The sequence below is a fragment of the Monopterus albus genome, unplaced genomic scaffold (genome assembly GCF_001952655.1).
Source record: "Monopterus albus unplaced genomic scaffold, M_albus_1.0 scaffold4.1, whole genome shotgun sequence".
Lineage (NCBI taxonomy): Eukaryota > Metazoa > Chordata > Actinopteri > Synbranchiformes > Synbranchidae > Monopterus > Monopterus albus.
The window spans coordinates 7,254,201-7,273,181 of NW_018127884.1; the positions used below are offsets into that span (position 1 = coordinate 7,254,201).

Genomic DNA, 18,981 nt, shown 5'->3' on the forward strand with positions numbered 1-18,981 from the left:
ATGTGTCACTATACTAACCAAACAATATGTTGATTAACCAAGAAATCGTCAGGAGATTAACAAGTCTAATCCTTAATCAACTCTCATGTATATACGTTTAAATTAAAGCACTGCTTTTATTTTGAAATATCGCTCATCAGACCGGAAATCGTGATTCAGCTAGTTGCTGTGGCAACAGTGATGTCCCCCAGTCTGTCGGTGTTTTCTCGGTAGCGGCATTTGCTGCGCTGGCGATGCCGTGATGAATCAGCCTAACGGAAAAAACAGGCATGATGTTTCCGAAGGAGAGGAAGAGAAAAGTACCGACGCCTCTCACAACCACTGTACACACCTGAGAGTGGCCTAGTGTAGGTCCAGTTTTACCCGTTAGGTTAAATCTATCAGGTGCAGCAGCTCTGAGGCCCGCTTGTCCGAGCTGGACCAAGACGGGGAAGGGGCGGTGATGATGAAGCATGCGGCGCTTTTCCCCTCCTGGTTTCCTACAAAACAGGACGTTGCAACTGACACAAAGAAGAGTGCTCACCAAATGTTTTGTGTTTATTAGCACTAGCCGACTGAAACTAAACTGCGCGTTATATAGCCAATGGTGTTTATCTAACGGCAAGTTGGAGTGCAGTTAATGGAGGATGTAAATGATGGGAAGGAACGTAAAATACCACTACTAGTTAAAGTTTAGAGGTAGTAAAAATCTCCAACTATCACTATCGTTACCTGGCGAACTTAAGACTGGTGTTCTCAATACATCTGTGCCATTGTTATTCATCTAGCTGCTATAATAACAGCACTAGCTTGAGCTAACTAACGTTACAGCGACTTCCACAACTATCCCATGACTCGGAGCTTCACGAACCTCAAACCACTAACACTCAGGATTTCTGCAGGATAGGAAAATATGGGCTACTTCACGGATAATCAAAATATTTGGTTAGAAAGTCCGTAAATCTGTTAACTGGTGAGACAGCAGCTGTAAGATTAAATATTGGATCTACATCTCATGATATGTTAGTCATCTTACTCACTGCTTACTTAATCACTGCAGTTGGACAAAAACATTGCAAAAGTGCTACGGTGGGCTCTAGGTAATTGTGATGACTAATTGTGGTTTACAGCGACTTCCACAACTATCCCATGACTCGGAGCTTCACGAACCTCAAACCACTAACACTCAGGATTTCTGCAGGATAGGAAAATATGGGCTACTTCACGGATAATCAAAATATTTGGTTAGAAAGTCCGTAAATCTGTTAACTGGTGAGACAGCAGCTGTAAGATTAAATATTGGATCTACATCTCATGATATGTTAGTCATCTTACTCACTGCTTACTTAATCACTGCAGTTGGACAAAAACATTGCAAAAGTGCTACGGTGGGCTCTAGGTAATTGTGATGACATGGGAAACTCGTGGAATACCAGAAATAGCATTTTAATTAGCCACAACGTGCTCTTCTCACATGTGAATTCGTTTTGGCTTTTAGTCAAATCCAAATGAAAGCTGAGAGAATAAGTGTCAAAGTAGGACAACTTTAGTAGTAGTAGTAGCTGTCAAGTCAGCAATGTTACAAGGTTAAACTCTTTAGACATACAAATGAGTCAAGTTCTTTAATATGAAGTCCTCAATTTAATAAAATATACTTGCAGGCAAATACACTGACATTTCTGTTAGCACTCAGTTGTTGCTTACTTTTTTTTTTGATAAACTTACTTTCTTTTTGCTTTAACTTTACCACTAGCATGTTCACTGCTCAGCCAAACCACACCAGTTCTTTATATCCATGACTGAAATTATCAGTGCTGCAGAAACCTGAAAAGTCACTCTTCTCAGCATCTACTATTTTATTGGTTGTACAGTCATACATCTGTTCTCCTCAGCCACACAGTTAAAATGTCATTCAAGCTGCTACGTAGCATTGCATTGACTAAGGTACAAAAGGAAAACATCAACCCAACGTGGAATGGCTACACACAGGAGTAAAGCAACATCCTTTCTCTGACATATCAGTGACAATGTTTAGTACATATACATCATCTATGGGTGTTAACAGTAGCAACATAGATAAGCAGACTAAGCTTTTAAAAATCAGAGTAGGCTTTAAAAAAAAAGTATTTACTGATGACAGAAAAAGAAACCAAAACAAAATATTGAGTAGATTTTCTTATTCTTTCTGATTCTCTTATTTGAAGTGGCTGTGATTAATGGCAGTATTATCTTTGTGAATGTTGCCTCCTCCTTTCTACAATTTTACAACTTTCAGGGGTACGAATTTTCTGTCAGAGGTACCATAGGGGTCTTCACTGAGGATACTGAATTATGGTCAAAAAAAGAAAAAACAGTAAAGCCAGGTCCACATTATGGCTGCACTACTATCTACTTAAAACTTTAACCCAGTGGCACACAGGTGTATAACTTAGTAACAAGACTACAACAAATAAATCAAAAGGGCCCCAAAATAAAGGAAATGTTTTCTAATATAACATGCACAGTCTAGATTTAGGAAAAAGTCATTATGTAACTAGAAGAGATTTTGTGATTAACAGAGAGAACCATTTTCTGCCACATAATAGAGCTTCTAAACACCAATGGCAACAATTAAAGAAAAGAATAAAAAAAAAAAAAACGACAGCCACCTGGAACTCAAATGTACTGAAATTAATTTTACTGGTAGGTAAATCCTTATTAAAAATCTTTTTAACTCATCCAAGTCTTTACTCCATGATTAAAAGTCAATTCTTAAATTACAACAGTGATGTTTGTTTCTGTGCAGGACGCAAGTATTCGTAATCCTAAATGCCAAGAATTAAAAATGAAGATGTGATCAAGGGTCTGGGTGTGTTTACAGGGTTGACCCTCACATCCATCACCGGTCCATCATGCTGAGGATCATCTCAGGGGTCAGGTCTCCATTAGGTGGGGGCCCAGAGATCTGTACCTCCTGCACTGTTCCCTCGTCCTGGGACAGCTCCTCCGTCTGAATGGTTGACTTCCCTGCGCCGACCACCACCACCACCTCATGGTCGTCTTGTTCGGCTCCAACCTCTTTTTTCACAATTATGTCATCCACCTCTCCAGTAGCCTCATCCTCAACACAGATGATAGCTGCTGCTGTTAAGAGAGCTTCAGGTCAGATTTTGGAAACATGAGAACATACTTTTCCAGACTGTTGTTACTACGGTTTAAAAGGAAACAGTTGACATTTTAGTGATCAAACACTTAGACTTTGATAGATACTATCTATGAAGTGACACACCGTAAAAAGATGCTTAACATGGCTGTAAATCTGACACTTACCATCTGGTTTGTTCTTTGGGGGACGTCCACGTTTCCTCTTGACTGGTGGCTCCACAGGGGCTGGGATAGGGATGACTGGTGGGGCCTGTTCCACCTCAATGTCAGTTAGCAGCTCCTCTTCTTCCTCCACCTCATCCAGATCAGCCTCTACATACGAAAGAGGAAGGAGAGATATTAATGTAACCGTATATTTGCCGACAATCTCAAGCAGACATTGAAATAAAAATTCTATTTTTGTTTGAACTTCACACCTAGCTGGCCTTACTTTTCCAACTAGGTTAAATGATAAAGCCTCTTCTGACCATGCATATTTTGTTATAACTGAGGAGATGTGTCATAAAAAACACAAGCTTTGCAATAAAGGCAAAATTGGTGCACACCAACTTATCAAAAGCTTGTGTATACAATACCGGTGTCATCGTCGTCATCATCATCCCTTCTTGCCTGCATCTTCCTCTTCCTGCCACGACGGCCCTTTTTCGGACTTCCATTTTCTTCTCCAGCAACTTCACCTGAGCAGTTATCAGCATGACGCAGCATGGTATTCTGTGGACCATACAAGCAATTGTCAACTCAGGACAACTCAGGCACTTAAAGTAAAAAATGTATTTAAATGTGTGGCAAACAATCTCTGCCCTACCCTGCGGGTAAAGGTCTTGTTACACTTGTCGCAGATGAAGGCAGTGGGGACAAAGTTGGGATCATGGTAGCGCTTGAAGTGCATGTCCAGAAGCTGCTTCTGCCGGAATGTTTTCTCACACTGGCTGCAGCCAAATGGCTTCTCCCCTGTGTGTGTACGCTTGTGCATTATCATGTGGCGCTCCTGTAGTACAACACACCAAAGAAACAGTCACTTAGCAGTCAAATAAATTAATAAACAGCACATGCTACATTTCCTATGTAAAACAAACCTGTCTGCAGCAGTAGTCGCACTGGTCACATTTGAAACGTTTCTCATTCTTGTGAGTCTTCTGGTGTTGGATGAGAGCATAGCGCTCATGAAACACAGCATCACAGTAACGACACCTCTTCCCTGTTTCAATAAATGAGTGCTGCTTCCGCAAATGAACACCTACAATAGGAACAGTGAAGACATGAAAATTAGTAAGAAATGTCACACTGGCCTGGGGTATGGATTAAGACAATGACTGCTCCAAAACCTTTAAACTTGGTGTCTAAGTGAAAATGGTGGCACATAACTTACCAAGGTCACTCTTGCGCGCAATGACAGTATCACAATGTGGGCAGTGGAACTTAGCCACATTCTCAGTATGTTTCTGCAGAATGTGCATCTTCATGGTGCCGCTCTGTGTGAAACGAGCATGGCAGATGTAGCACTCATATGGCTTCTCACCTGCAAAAGAGACGAGAATATAATGAGTGAAGTACTTGTCTCAAATTGGAGGTAAGCTGTTTCAAGTGATAGAAGATACAAGCATCTTACCTGAATGTGTCCTCATGTGTCTCTTCAGCTTGTAAGTGTCTCTGCTGGCGTAGCTGCACAGACTGCACTGGAAGGGTCGCTCCCCTGTATGAGAGCGGATATGCCTTTTCAACTTGCTCACCTGGGAAAAGACACACAAAGATTCAAATAAGAACCTATCACAGGCAACACAAAGGAGAGTTATACAGGTATACAACAGATAACTTGCCTCCACACTGGAATAATCACACATTGAGCACTTGAAGGGCTTCTCATGTGTGTGTTTGTACCGACGATGGCGCACCAGCTCACCGCTGGTCACAAATGCCATGTCACAATCTGTGCATTTATGTGGCCGAGTTCCTAAGAAACATTTGAAGAAAACGAGAATGAAACTATTCACCTGCTCAGTCTAAAACTGAGATGAAGTGAAAACACCCTGGATGAAAAGAAAACAAATAACTGCTCTTTTTTCCCGGTATAAACAAATTGTTTCTAGCATAACATGAGGATTTAAAAAAAAAAAAAAAAATCTAATTTCTTAACTTAACCAATTCAGGTTATTTATCAAACTATGCCAAAATGTTATCTGCATACTGGAGTCTAAATAGTGAATTATGTATTACCTGTGTGTGTATTGAGGTGGTTTCTCAACAGTGTGACTGTCCTGAAGGCTCTTCCACACAAGTGACACTTGTGTGGTCGCTCATCAGTGTGGCTCTTCATGTGTCGGTCCAGGTTGGAGCGCCTTGGGCAGGTGTAGCTACACAGCTCACACTGGAAAGTCTTCTTTACACCTGGACACAAAAAGGTGAGTGACAGTTCATTTAAAGCAACACAAATGTACACAGTGTCAGGACTGTCATCAGGAAACAACTACTACTATTTGACAGTCATGTTTAGAATCTTGCAGGTAACTTATACAGTGCATTAAAAATTTAGTGGAAGTCCAACCTTTCTTCTTGATCTTGGTGGGCTTTGGTGGCTTCATGTTGCCCACAACCTTCTCAGCATTAACCTCAGACAGTAGCCCCTCCTGCTGCTCTTCTTCAAAGTCGTACACAGAAACATCCATGTCACGATCGCCATCTGCATACCGCAGGCGGCTCTTCTTTCCCCTTTTTCCTTTACGTACAGTGGTGATCGGCTGGTAGTCTGGATCCTTGGACCATTCTGTGTCATCATGCTGAGGCTCAGGGGGTTCTACCTCTGCCACCTCTTCCTCCTCCTCCTCATCCTCCTCCTCTCCCCTCGTTGCTTGAAGCTCCTCATGGGCTGCCTGGAGCTCCTCTTGCTCTACAGTCTCCACTTCACCATTGGCACCCACTTTTACTACCTAAAAGAAAACATCACAAGTTCTCCTTATTGTGACCACACTCTTCAACAAAAAGAAGGTCAGCGGGTACGCCAAGTTCAGGACAAAACTAAAAAGGAGTGATCTTGTTACACAGTAGTAGAGAGTTGTTTCTCACTTGGAAGCCCTCAGGTAAGGGAAGAGTATGACAAATAACCGGCTCTGAATCCTTGTTAGCTGTTGATGCATCAACATAGGTGGCCTGGAGTCCCTCTACAGTTTCTGTTGTGACTGGTACTTGTACCAGCTGAAGCTGACCTAGGCCTAATGCAGCACCTGCCTGCTCTTCCATATTCACCACCTGCAAAAAAGAAAGAACCTTTTCAACTCAATCATATGACTACAACCTTACACAAAAGGCCAGCTACTGATAATCCAACATTAGCATAACCTGTGTTCTGTACCAACCTGGAGTGTGATGATCTGACCATCATCTCCACCAGTAACGGTCACTGTTCCAGCTCCCTCCAGCACCTCTGTTTTCATTTGTAGCAGAGTTGGATCGAGAGCGTCCATCACCATCACCTCCATGTTACCAGCGACCTCCCTCTGTGGCGCTATGGTCGCCCCTTGTATCAAGGCCTCTCCGCCCTCTGGCAGGACCTTTCCACTGGGGGCAAGGGTGGCAGCCTGAGCAGCCTCCATGGAGACAACTTCGCCCTCCATGGCAACACGCCAACCAAGACTCTTAAGGACAAGATATGAAAAAAAAAATGTAACAAATGTGATTATTCACATGGTTTTAAAACCAAAATGACATGGCTAAAAATGTGTTTTGCTACTGTAAACATGCAAGCTTTGTGATAGACTGATGTCTGGCCAGTCTTGTTTTCCTTCCCTTGGGGAAACCAATTAAGGTTACATTTTAATTTTATGGAAATTTAAATATCAAAATATAACTTTTAATTTCTCTCTTGCTCATTCAGTAACATAGCTTTGAGGGACATGATAGAACACAGAGACCAGTGATTTATAATTCTCTTGCTCAGATATGACACCATATAAGTCATTGCTTTAAGGCTGTATTTACACCATAATGTTGCAAATAGCAATATTCTTACAGTTACTGAGGCAGAAACCATCTTTCTTCCAGTTAAACAGACAAAAAGCATCTGAAAATATAACCTCATTACAACCTTTGCTCATTTACCTTAGTTTTAATCCTGCTCTTTCCAACTGAATTATAGTTTTAAGTCACTGCCATCATGAATAGGATTCCTATATGGCACCTAATTTCATTTTCTCACTTACTCTACTGAGGTGGTTGTAGTTATTAATGACCAGTTGATATCGGGGGAGGGGGGGGGACACACCCAGGAAATAAAACTGTCAAGGGACAGGTGTGTTTTTGTTATTTTGATGAACTTAATATAAATATATTACTAAAGGGGCCACTGATTAGTTTTGCAGTTGACTTGTATTGAAACTCTGAGCTGTTTTATTTTATAATTCTACTTCACTGCATGTCAGAGGAAAACATTCAACTTTGTACTGCACTACCTTTATTTGAGAACTACAGTTACCTTACACAGATTGCACAAGATCTTCTGACAGTATGTAAATCATAACTTTAATATAATTTGGTTACAATGAAGAGTACACTACAGTAATGATTATAAAGGTTTTATGCAGAATAACGTATTATAAGTTAGAGTATTATAATGATTTATGCATTCACCATTATCAATTTAGTGTTCCAGATAGCAAAAGTGGAGCACATTTTAACTACTTTATATGACCAGATAGTTTAATATATAATAATATGTCCTGATATCTTTATTGAAAATAGTTAACAGGACTACAACTATAAATTAATTAAGCTGCGGATAATTTCTTGAATAATTTTAATTGTCTTGATTTGTCTACACAGTGTCACAGATTAGTGTTATACCGGTACCCAAAAAGACATTTTCAAATGTATTTTTCCTGTCCAACTGTCTTAAATCTAAAGATTTTAAGTTTACAAATGATACAAATGTGGGAAAATCCCCATATCTGGGAAACTGGAACTACGATGTAAACCGACTACAATGTGTAATTATCAGTTTTCTGTCCATCGATTATTCAATTAATAGAAAAGTAATTACAGTTAGTTTTTTGTATGAATCTAAAATAACTGTCAGATACATGTAGTAGAGTAAAAGTTACAATATATCCCTCTGAGAAATGGTGGAGTACTGGTATAGTACTTCATGGCGTGGAATTACTCAAGTAAAATACAATATCTCAGAATTGTATTGAAGCACATACCTAGTTAACATTACTTTTCACCCCGATATTTGTGAATCATGCATGGTACTACTTTCGTAACGTACTTTCCAAAACCGAGGCAAACTGTTTAGAAATGGTAGCAGAACAGTTACGTGTTCCTGTGCTGATTACTCTCCGGGTTCACGTTTGCTAAATATTATGACGCTAATGTCAGTTGATCAACCAGTCAATACCCCAGAGTCTCTTGTTTGCCTGTTTTAAAATGTTCGCTTTGTAACATGGTGTTCTCACTTCACAGTGTACAAGCCTGCGTGTTAGACACTATTAAAACGATAAAAACTACTTAAACCTGAACTCGTAGTAGTTGTTAACTCGGGAGGCGCGAGTACCTCTGAAAACAGGAAACAAAGGGCACGATAAGATGGACGTCAGGCCTGAACAAAGTTAAAACAGAAATACTGATAAATGCAACCATCCCTGTGCCAATACCACAAAATATCAGCCAAAAGCCACCAAAACGCTCAACCGAGACACGGACTTACGGTTTATAGACAGATTTAGTGCATTTTGGATAACGATAGAGGGAGACAAACACCCCCCGCCAGCCGCCTGGCCGGTAAGCCCTACCGTGACACCTAGAGGCGGACGACGGCTCCTACAAAAACGTTTCCGTGTTTCCGGGCAAAGTAGCGGCTTTACTCACTCCGAAATGCTTCTTTTTCCTGTTATGTTCAATTTGAAGCTCAGCACCTGCGGTTGGCCTCCTCAATCCCGTCGCCAATGACCGATTATGCCGTGCGTTGGCTAATAACTTTCTCCCTCTTTAGAACAGTGGGCCCAACACAAAATGGCGGCCCATAAGTTCATACCACGCCTGCGCAAACACAGCACCCAGGGGAGTGAAGATGAGTGGTGGAGCTGTTGGCGATGGGCGCCACATTTGAAATCAGCCGAGGGCGTGGTGAGCGGAAACACTATAAAGAATCAGAATTAGCTTTATCTGCCAGGTGTGTTGGACACACGAGGAATTTGACTCGTGGATCTCAATGCTATATATATATAAACTCCAATAACTGTTAAGATGAAAGCACAAGTGACAGTTTGTGAATTAAAGCAGTTTATAAAATTAACCACAGGAGGGCAGCATGGGTGAGTAGATGTTGGGTGGGCCTAACACCAGCACTGGGGAAAAGACATCTACTCAAGTTCTGTAACCATGGATGGATTACTGAACAGGGTCAGGGGGATCCAGACCCAGAGAACTGCGAGGGAACACTTTCTGTTGGAAGGTTGGTCAAAAGACTAGAAATCCACAACATAAAGTCACAAAACAAGAACAAGAATAGATGTAAAACAACTAAAAGAGACTGAAAGGACTCAGAAGACAACAAAACAACTATAAAAATATGACAAAAAGACACAAAACAACTACAGACTGGCACAAAACAACCAGGAGAAGAGAAAATGAATACCAGTTACATGGATACTCAATCTGTGAGTCTTGATCCCAGAAGTCTAGGAGAGGTGGGGGACCTGCCCTACATACAGGTCTGTTCCCAGGGGCCCATTGTCTCATAGTTCATCCATGACTGTACTTGTACAATTTTGAGATACTTGTATTTGAGTACTTCCATGCTACGAGGCTTTATTTCAACTTCACTACATTTCAGAGTAAAATATTGTGCTTTTCTTTTACTCAATTACATGCATCTGACAGCCAGTTAACAGTGGTGCAAGCTAAAGGAAGTTACAGCTATAACCATGGTTCTGTTTCGTTCCTTCCTGACTGCCAGGGGCAGTCATCCAGGAATTCACAGAACCAAAATGGCTATATTTGCTCAAGTAGCCTACTGGTACAAATTTGAGCACACTTTACTTGAGAAGACCTATTCAATTTTCCCCTACTTTATAATTCTACTCCAGTACTGCATATTTCAGAAAGAATTATTGTATCTTTTACTCACCTGCATTTATTTAACAGCTATATTTACTAGTTAGTTGTAGATTAAAATATTAGATAGATTAGAATAGTAGATTAAAATAAACATGATACCAGTGAGAAATTGTGATGCCAGTTAATTGTGATTACAGTCACCAACTGATGTTGACTGATATAAATCTCCAAATGTTGATGATACATTTACTGTAAATCTAAGATGTCGGATTTGGATATCTAATTAAAAGCAGGCAACACATTTCCCATGAAACCTGTGACACATGCCCTCAGGGCAATTAGTAGTAAAAACATAGATACTCCTTCTTGTGGGTGTGTGCCTTTTTGGTTGTTGAACAGTTCTTGCTGCTCATTATCAATGTCTCTAACAAGCTATGTCTCTTGGCTATTGGGGACTGTGTCCTCTAGCACTGCTGAGACATCTTGCTCTGAAATTTACAAGAATACTAGGATGTGTGGTTCTTCACTTTTGTAGTGATGAAAGCATCTATCAGGTGAGCCTGTCACTTACAGCATTTCAGAGCATTTTTTGTGCATGTAAAATATATTATTAATTTATTACATAACCAATAGGACATTTTGCTCATATACAGAAAGCTATTTCCACTGGGTTATATTCATATATGTATATGTGCCTGTCATATATTAGGATGCATAGATGAAACAAATGTCATTGTGGTCACTCTCTTCCTCTTCATGTTTTGTCACCATCTTTTTCCCATGGTTTTCCTCTTGGACAGGAGGGGGCAGAGAAAGGCAAGGCTCTGTTGTCAGATGTGTCAGTCTAGCCGGCCGGCACCTCCCACCTCAGCGGAGGCATTACATACTGCTGGTGCTGCTGCTCTTAGCAACGGTGCCTCGGCAACAGAGCCACGGCAACAGAGCTCCACGGCAACAGCGTGCCGTGTCTCCCCAATGGAGCTGCCATTGGGCGGACCAGCACTCAGGCACTACACCCAGAGCAGACCAAGACCTCACCGACAACAACTGAACTACCGTCCCAGCAGACCGCAGGTATTGTGACAGAGGATGAGAAAGAGATTTTGTAAAAATGGAGTGTGAGTGGAGTGTGGAGAGAAAATGGAAGGAAGGGATAGATGTAATAGGGTACAGAGGGGCTAGGCAGGGGGAAGGGAAGGATGAAGGGGGAGTGCTGTATAAGATGCCTGGTCCCTGCTTGAATAAGGCAATCCCATTGTACCAGTCACCAGCTGTTTGAAGAACCCACGCTTAGTATTTTCTGTGTGAAAGAGCACGACGACTAGAGAGTGGATTGGTCTAAATGTCTTTTCTTGCTCTCACTGAAAAAAGCTAGTGGCATTTTTATTTTCCATCATTGTATCAAAATGTAGTGTGTGTGTGTGTGTGTGTGTGTGTGACCATCTCCATTTTCCACTGAGCTGATCATGTTGTCATAGGCTGTGGACACACAGTCACTCCCTAGGAGACAAAATTCAAGCAATTCCCCTGATAGGATATCATGTAACGGTGACTTCTGCTAAATTTGTGTACTGCAGTCAACCTCCTGGCTTTTATTACTACTTGTGTGCACAGATGTTAATATGATCAGGATGATGCAACACTGTATAGCTGCAATTGTGATATCACATTACCTACATTGGCAAGATGAGTTATCTTGCTTTCATTCGCATGTAAAATCCAGTGACGCCCCCCTATTGTACGTTACTGAGCAACTGACTCCCAGGAGCCTGGTTTGTAGCATGAGTGGATGAGAGGCTTAAACCAAAATATACATATAGAGGTAGAAGAACCACTAGTGCCAGAGTGTGTGGGTTTTTCAGAGGTGAAGGTTATGTAATATAAAGTTACATATGATGCAAGTTGCTCTTCAGCATCAGTTTGTTTGATTTTTGGTGTCAAACATCTGTGTTTTCTAGGAGACAATAATTGAGAGTGAAAATGAAGAAGTCCTTGAGCTCATGGGGCGAGTGGATGAAGGGGTTGAAGAGTTCTTTACTAAAAGAGTACTTCCGAGTGATACACTGTGAGTATCACAGCTGCCAAATTTGCCTCTTCATTGTTTCTTGATATTTAACTAGTCTGGATACTAACAGTATTGCTTTAAAAAGTTTACACGGTTCAACTAAATGCACCTAGACTTCACATATATAATCTTTTATATAGGAAAAAGCAAGATGAGGAATCTATCACAGTGCAGGATGTGGCTCCTGCCACCTCTGTCCCTTGTCCTCCCCCAACCAAAACACTCAGGAGGAAGCTTGGTGATTTCTTTACACTCAAAAAGAGACGAGGTTTGAAATCAGAGACAAGCCACGAGGGGCGCCCCAAAAAGGCCTCCATCGCAGATCTCATTCGCCCGCTCAGGGAGGTGGCCAGAGCTGAGAAAGACAGAGATAAGGACCGAGTCAAGGAACATGACAAGGAAAATGAAAAGGAGAAAATGAAAGAACATCCCAGTGCTGTTGCTGGAGAGCCAACTCTTCAGGAGACACCTGTTCCTGGTGCTCTGCCACTGAGGGGTGAAGCAGTGCCTCCCCGCCGAGCTCTCAGAGAGGGGAAATCCCAGTCTCTCATTTTACTGTCTGGATCCTCAGCGGCAGGGACTACCAATATCAGAAACAACTCAAAGGTTAGTGTTACTTCAGTTTAAGTCATGCATACATTTAGATCAGTAGACAGGTTTTGAAAGGCATTAATTACTCTGCTGTTGCTGATTTTAGAAACAGTTTGAGGGCCAGCACAGCTTTGAACAGAAACTCCATCTCATGCTTCAACGTATTGGAGTTTCCAAGCCCCAGCCTGGAGAGACACAGGTATGTGAATGTGTATGAATTTAGATGTGTATATTGTCAGAGTCATCAAAAGAGTTAAATGCCTTTTTTAATCTTGTAGAATCAGGAAGGAGAAATGAAAAAAGCTGAATCTGAAGGTATGTCCCTTTTTTATGTTTAATTTGATTAAACTCTTCTCTGCCCCAGCTTCATTTTAATGAAGAAAAACTAATCTTTGAAGTCAAGAGATTTGTATCATAAGGAGAAACTTTTTGACATGGATCAATTCACCATTAAAAGAATTTAATATCTCAGGTGCCATGCTGATAAGACAAGCAGGAGTATTGGACTTTTTTCATTTATTATAGGGACATAATAGATGTTTAATTCCTCTGGTAAAATAAAATTTTAACGGTCTTGCTGTTTCAGGTACTATCATTGACAGTAAACCCGAGCCACCTCCTACTTTCTCAAAACCTCGAACAATGTCTGCGTCATCAGGTAAAACACAAACACCAATTCACTCTCTCATACATACAATATATGATATATTAAATCATTTGCACATTCATTTTTTTTTTTTTTAGATACAAGGCATCAAATTCGGCCAAGTGTGTCGGCACACGAGTCAGCTGGGAAACCTGCTTTGCTGCCAAAGCCAGTTATCAAGCCAGGTCCACCCCCCACAACATCTGGTCGTAACACACCTGAAAACGAGCTTGCCCAAATCCAGGAAGGGGAGACAAACATCCCCACTAATGTCAGCCCAACTGCAGCTCCGTCTTCTCCTGCTGCCCCTGCTACCACCACTCATACAATCTCAAACTCAGTCCCTGACTCAGCCAGTGTTTCCCCTTCAAGTACTGTGGGTCCCTCTGACACAGATATATGCACTGACTCTGTTAACCCTGCTGCAGCAGCTACAACACCCACAAAAGTTACAGAGCTTGACAGCAAATCTTCTGCTCCTGAAATTAGTTCTACTACTACTGAACTTCCCACATCTACCTTTCCAGCAACCCTGACAAGCACCACTACACCCACAGAGCCAGAGCCTGCCACTTCCTCAGTTACTTCCACTTCCTCTGAGTCTATTACTTTGAGCCTCTCTGCCACTTTTGACTCAACAACAACAATAACAACAACAACTACGCCTTCCATTACCACCTTGGTAACTGTTTCCGCTCCCAGCAATGAAATCTCCACAGCATCAACAAATTTGCCAACTATTCTCTCTGTTGATGTTAGTCCTGCTGCTGGTGGTGATGCAGCTGCTTCTGTCATCACTGCAACGTCTTCACCTTCCACCAGTGTATCAAATATGCCACCAAGCCTGTCTGCTATCACCAGTTCAGTTGCTGAAGCTAGTGATGACTCCACTTCAAGCTCTGTAACCACATCACCACCTTGTACTCACTCAAGTGACTCCATTACAGTGATGGTTTCACCTGACACCCCCGTTACCACTTCCTTCCTGATCTCCTCTGTCCTTCCTTCCACCACCACCACTATAAGCCCAACATCCACCAACTGCATTAAGTCTGTCTCTCGCCCAGCCACCCCTGGTCACCCTGAGATCTCTTTTCCCATGACTTCTTCCAGTGAAACGGCCTCCACACAAACCACTTCCACCACCACCAGTTTAGGCCACGCAGATACTACTTCGACCAGCAGTTCAGCAACCACTGTGGCAGTCAGCTCCCTGCTCATGAGTGAGTCAGCGCCACCTTACACTGACAACATCAGCACCGCCCTCACCACTCCAACTATCTTTGGCCTCCCTGCTACTGATAACTCAAGTGCTGCTTCTCACCATTTGACCAGTCCAAGTGAAGATAAAGATCTGCAGACATGTACCAAAGAAAGATCCAGTGTAGAGCCTGCAGAAAAGGACTCCGGTGAGTTTGTGTGTATGTGATGTTTGCATGCATGGATGTATTTCTCATAGATATATGCTGAATAGCATGTTTTGTGATTTTCCTCTCTCAGTAGTTGACAAGGTGGTTGAGTTAACAGAGACGGATGAAAACAAAGAAGTTGATGATGGTGGGAAGAAGAATGAGGATGAAAATGAGAAACCGATGCTGGGCAACAGTGAAGTGACAACAAAAGAAGTGGAGGAAGAAAGTGTGAAAACTAAAGAAGACACACTGGCTCAACCTCCGTTAGTGAAAGAGGGTGAGCAGCACAGCGATGAGGGAGCGATGATAGAAGGTCAGCAACAAGAAGAAACTAAGTCAGCGAGTGAGAAGTAATTTAAAAAATAAAGAAACAAAGAAATGGCTAAATATGGGACCAACTACTGTGACAGGGCAGGAGAGGCCACAGTAAAGGGTAAGGGGGGCACAATCCATGGAACTTCTTACAGGGACCACCACATAACAGCAGCACATCACAGAGGGTGGGCCACTGGACCAAAGAACTGAGATCCCCTTGGTGTGATGTAATCAACAAATCCAGCAGTGTCTTTGTCCTTTTTTAACTTGTGTTTGAATTTTTTGCATTGCACGTATGATTATGTACTGTACCATACTGTGGTAAAAGACACCATGTTTACAATAGATGGATAAGAGACATAGTTATAACTATTAAATGGATTATTGAAACAGTTGAGTCATTCCCTTTGCTTTTTTATTTCAGATTAGTTTTTCCAATGTCAAGTTTCACACTGAAATTCACATCTGAGGCTCTCTAGGTTCAATTTGTTAATACACATTTATTATTTTATTTCTTCTATTGTAAGGGAACATAGACAAAGTGTCATTGAGTATTCGGTTACTTTATATTTTAACTTCATTATATTTCAGAAGGAAATATTGTACCTTTTACTCAAGTACATTTATTTGATTACATTAGTTACTTTTCAGACTGACTTAAAAGCAGTATAATCATTAAGACTTTTTATCCCTAGTGAGAAATTCTACCTAGACAATTAAAAATTTTGTAAAATTATTAGGTTATAAACATGTTATTTTCAAAATAGCATATAAAGTAGTTAGAATAAGCTCCACCTTCACCATGTGTCTGGTACACGTGAATATAGATATAATCCCGTAATATAATACACAATGTGAAATGTGCCATCTGCATGACTACTTTTACTCTTGGTACTTCAAGTATTTTTGTTGCTCGTACCTTAGTACTCTTAATTAAGTAAAACTTTGAATCCAGGACTTTTATTTGTAACAGATTTCTTGAGTAAAAGATCTGTACTTTTTCTACCAGCGGTAGTCTTGGAGTTCATCATCCGGTCCAGCAGGTGTCGCTATTAGGACCGCCGCACTGACGTCACCGGATAAGGAAAGCTGAGAGAAGCGACGGAGGAGAAAGTGTTGTGGATTGTCCGCGGAGGCCTTTAGATTTTCTATTGATACTTAAGATAATCCAGTGAATTACAAACCAACCAAAACTCAAGATACATTTGCAGGAGGATTTACTCTCGTCGTGCACACGGTAGAGATGTCGGTCGTGCCTCCCAGTCGTTCGAGCACCGGCTGGCCGCGCGGTGGTGCCGTTCAGTTCGGGAACAAATACATCAGCGGGCCCGCTAAGCCGCTCACCCTGGAGAGGACCATCAACCTGTGAGTTCATGTGCACTAGGGGACAAATAATGTAAATGTAGCGGTCAGCTGTACCAGCATGTAGCCGTTAATTGCGTATACAGACCACTGACAATTAAACACGTTAATACGTGGCTAATGCTAACTAGCTTAGTTAGCTCATTGTTTTTCCTTCCTGCTCCATATAGTGAGGAGCTACTGAAGACATCAACATCAATATGTTTGACACTGGAGCTAAAACTCACAATTATTTTAATGATCCCCTAATCTGCTAATCGTTTGCCTATAAAATGGCAGTAAAACATGCCCGTTATAATATACCACAGATCAAGGTGAGATGCTTAAATGTCATGTTTTGTTCAACTATGAGTCCAAAATTCAAAAATAGTCAGGTTTGTGTCACGTGGCAGCGAAAATCATCAAATCCTTACTTCACAAGCAGAAACCAAGTTGGAATTTAAAATCACAGGCATTTTATTTAGCACATTATCGTGTTGATTACAAAATCCTGCATTAAATCTAGTCTCATACTTGGACTTGAAACAATCAGTTGATGTACAGAAATGTAATGTTAATAAATATTTAAGACAGTCATCAAAAATGCCCAAGCTTAGCTTTTTTTTTTTAGCCTTTCAAATGTGAAGATTGGCCCTTTTTATGTTAATTAGAAGGTTAATTCAAATCTGATACCTTCTTAATCTATTATGCGTTGGTTGAACAAAAGAAGCTAATTGAAGATGTTACCTTAGGCTCTTGAAGGTTTCACAGTTTCTTTTAACATACAGCCCATCAAAAACAAAGTAGTAACTGGTTTAATCCATAATGAAAATGAGTATCTTGCAAATTAAAATATCATTATTTTACTAACACAGCTTTGCTTTAAAACATATTCATTTGACATTGTAATGATCTCTAGTCGTGTGTAGTGACTTTTCATGTGTATATTTTTACTTAAGATATCCTCTGACCAACTACACATTTGGCACCAAGGAGCCTCTGTATGAGAAGGACAGTTCAGTGGCAGCCCGGTTCCAGCGGATGAGGGAGGAGTTCGATAAAATGGGAATGCGGAGGACAGTGGAGGGTGTTCTCATTGTCCATGAACACAGGCTGCCTCATGTGTTACTTCTACAGCTGGGCACCACTTTCTTCAAGCTGTGAGTAGTGAGTGTTCAGAGGCTCCTGTATAAGTAGTCAGAAGTGTTTCTTACTGACACTGTTCTTCTGTCCTGCAGGCCGGGTGGAGAGCTAAGTCCAGGAGAAGACGAGGTGGAGGGTCTGAAACGTCTGATGACTGAGGTACCTACATCACAGCCCAGATTAAGCTTCTTGTTGTGGTGATGATTTGTAATTTACATATATTAACTTATATTTGGATATCAGATCCTCGGGCGGCAGGACGGAGTGAAACAGGACTGGGTGATTGATGACTGCATCGGCAACTGGTGGCGCCCAAACTTTGAGCCTCCACAGGTTTGTATAGAGATGACTGGGAAAGTGAGGAGTTTTCAGGGTTTAATGAATTGAAGCAACAGTTAAATAACTATTGACATTTTTTAACTGAAAGTAGTGGCATTAACAGATCATTATTGAACATCTGTTGTCCCTACATGTGCAGGTCACTGGGGCTTGAGTATGTCCAGCTCATCTATCATCCACTTTATCTTTAGGATATATTGTCCAAATATGTAGCTTTTTATGAATTGCAGTGAATTTGAGATTTAATCATTTTGAGACTTGGTTGAAGTAACACTTAGTGTCACTGTTTAGCCAAAAGAATGACACATGAAAATGCATATGTGTGTGTGTGTGTGTGTATACAGTATGTTCATAGGAATGTGAACTGATCTGAGGTAATTTGTTGTGCAGTATCCCTATATCCCAGCTCACATCACCAAGCCTAAGGAGCACAAGAAGCTATTCCTGGTTCAGTTGCAGGAAAAAGGTCAGTATATCTTAGAGCAACTTGTGAAAATTAATTGGGCATTGATTGAGTTTAAGAGATGAACAGTCCTAGACAGAAGTGTGGTTAAATGGAGAAGAAACACATGGTTAACTGCCCAGGTATCACTGCTTCTTGTTTTGAAACCTGTGATTAATGTTTCCTCAGCGCTGTTTGCTGTCCCCAAGAACTATAAACTAGTGGCAGCACCACTGTTTGAACTATATGACAATGCTCCTGGATATGGACCAATCATTTCCAGTCTACCACAGCTATTGAGCAGGTATTGCTTTTATCTTGACGTGTGTTGATCAATGTGTAAATTGCCTTAGTTGAACTTAAACACTCCTTTTTCTATTAAATGTCACAGTGGTGTAATTAAGCTTGTGAAAGTACTTGAGTGTTGGCATAAGATGGGATATAGGGATCTCACCAATGCAGCTTTCATACAGTCTAAATTGTTAAAATTTTTGGATATAGTGGGATATAAGACTGC

At 41.2% G+C, this 18,981-nt stretch overlaps 3 protein-coding genes and 1 long non-coding RNA gene across 9 annotated transcripts in view; 2 read left to right on the forward strand and 2 right to left on the reverse strand.

Annotated features, from left to right (window-relative positions):
• Window positions 1-3: 3 nt before the first annotated feature.
• LOC109966029 (uncharacterized) lies at window positions 4-1,069 on the reverse strand. Its single transcript, XR_002275715.1, has 3 exons — window positions 712-1,069; window positions 332-479; window positions 4-251 (listed from the first exon to the last, which is right to left on the reverse strand). It is a non-coding gene; the product is annotated as an uncharacterized LOC109966029 (long non-coding RNA).
• A 517-nt stretch (window positions 1,070-1,586) lies between these two features.
• Window positions 1,587-9,194, reverse strand: LOC109964652 (transcriptional repressor CTCF). Of its 4 annotated transcripts, none has more exons than XM_020608141.1 (13): window positions 8,980-9,194; window positions 6,474-6,752; window positions 6,184-6,366; window positions 5,666-6,047; window positions 5,338-5,508; window positions 4,941-5,074; window positions 4,733-4,853; window positions 4,493-4,642; window positions 4,200-4,360; window positions 3,929-4,111; window positions 3,699-3,834; window positions 3,289-3,435; window positions 1,587-3,099 (listed from the first exon to the last, which is right to left on the reverse strand). In XM_020608141.1, the coding sequence occupies exons 2-13, from the start codon at window positions 6,729-6,731 to the stop codon at window positions 2,858-2,860; spliced, it is 2,268 nt and encodes a 755-aa protein (XP_020463797.1). In that variant the 5' UTR covers window positions 6,732-6,752; window positions 8,980-9,194; the 3' UTR covers window positions 1,587-2,857. The 4 variants fall into 4 exon arrangements, with proteins under 4 accessions (XP_020463797.1, XP_020463772.1, XP_020463790.1 ...); XM_020608116.1 differs by having other exon boundaries at window positions 1,587-3,102; window positions 8,980-9,193; XM_020608134.1 differs by lacking the exon at window positions 8,980-9,194 and adding an exon at window positions 8,904-8,922 and having other exon boundaries at window positions 1,587-3,102.
• Window positions 9,157-15,591, forward strand: LOC109964637 (mucin-5AC-like). Of its 3 annotated transcripts, none has more exons than XM_020608085.1 (10): window positions 9,179-9,237; window positions 10,639-10,724; window positions 10,971-11,244; window positions 12,129-12,235; window positions 12,376-12,841; window positions 12,933-13,025; window positions 13,105-13,141; window positions 13,413-13,484; window positions 13,571-14,881; window positions 14,973-15,591. In XM_020608085.1, exons 2-10 carry the CDS (start codon window positions 10,708-10,710, stop codon window positions 15,236-15,238), a joined length of 2,643 nt encoding a protein of 880 aa, XP_020463741.1. In that variant the 5' UTR covers window positions 9,179-9,237; window positions 10,639-10,707; the 3' UTR covers window positions 15,239-15,591. The 3 variants fall into 3 exon arrangements, with proteins under 3 accessions (XP_020463761.1, XP_020463741.1, XP_020463751.1); XM_020608095.1 differs by lacking the exon at window positions 10,639-10,724 and adding an exon at window positions 9,413-9,565 and having other exon boundaries at window positions 9,180-9,237; XM_020608105.1 differs by lacking the exon at window positions 10,639-10,724 and having other exon boundaries at window positions 9,157-9,237.
• A 651-nt stretch (window positions 15,592-16,242) lies between these two features.
• Window positions 16,243-18,981, forward strand: part of nudt21 (nudix hydrolase 21) — a 5,138-nt gene continuing 2,399 nt past the window's right edge. The window contains exons 1-6 of the mRNA XM_020605307.1: window positions 16,243-16,564; window positions 17,500-17,700; window positions 17,779-17,842; window positions 17,927-18,016; window positions 18,413-18,488; window positions 18,654-18,768. Coding sequence (XP_020460963.1) covers window positions 16,443-16,564; window positions 17,500-17,700; window positions 17,779-17,842; window positions 17,927-18,016; window positions 18,413-18,488; window positions 18,654-18,768 — 668 coding nt within the window. The 5' untranslated portion in view covers window positions 16,243-16,442. The remainder of the gene's footprint in view (window positions 16,565-17,499; window positions 17,701-17,778; window positions 17,843-17,926; window positions 18,017-18,412; window positions 18,489-18,653; window positions 18,769-18,981) is intronic.

Bases quoted from the DNA above. Each gene is read 5' to 3' on its own strand.
- LOC109964652 (XM_020608116.1), bottom strand. From the start codon at position 6,731: ATGGAGGGCGAAGTTGTCTCCATGGAGGCTGCTCAGGCTGCCACCCTT. The intron at 4,643-4,732 runs GTAAGATGCTTG...TCTCTTTTGCAG, and splicing joins ACACATGAGGACACATTCAG to GTGAGAAGCCATATGAGTGC. The intron at 4,361-4,492 runs GTAAGTTATGTG...TTCCTATTGTAG, and splicing joins TGCGCGCAAGAGTGACCTTG to GTGTTCATTTGCGGAAGCAG.
- LOC109964637 (XM_020608085.1), top strand. The intron at 13,142-13,412 runs GTATGTCCCTTT...TTGCTGTTTCAG, and splicing joins GAAAAAAGCTGAATCTGAAG to GTACTATCATTGACAGTAAA. The intron at 14,882-14,972 runs GTGAGTTTGTGT...TTCCTCTCTCAG, and splicing joins GCCTGCAGAAAAGGACTCCG to TAGTTGACAAGGTGGTTGAG.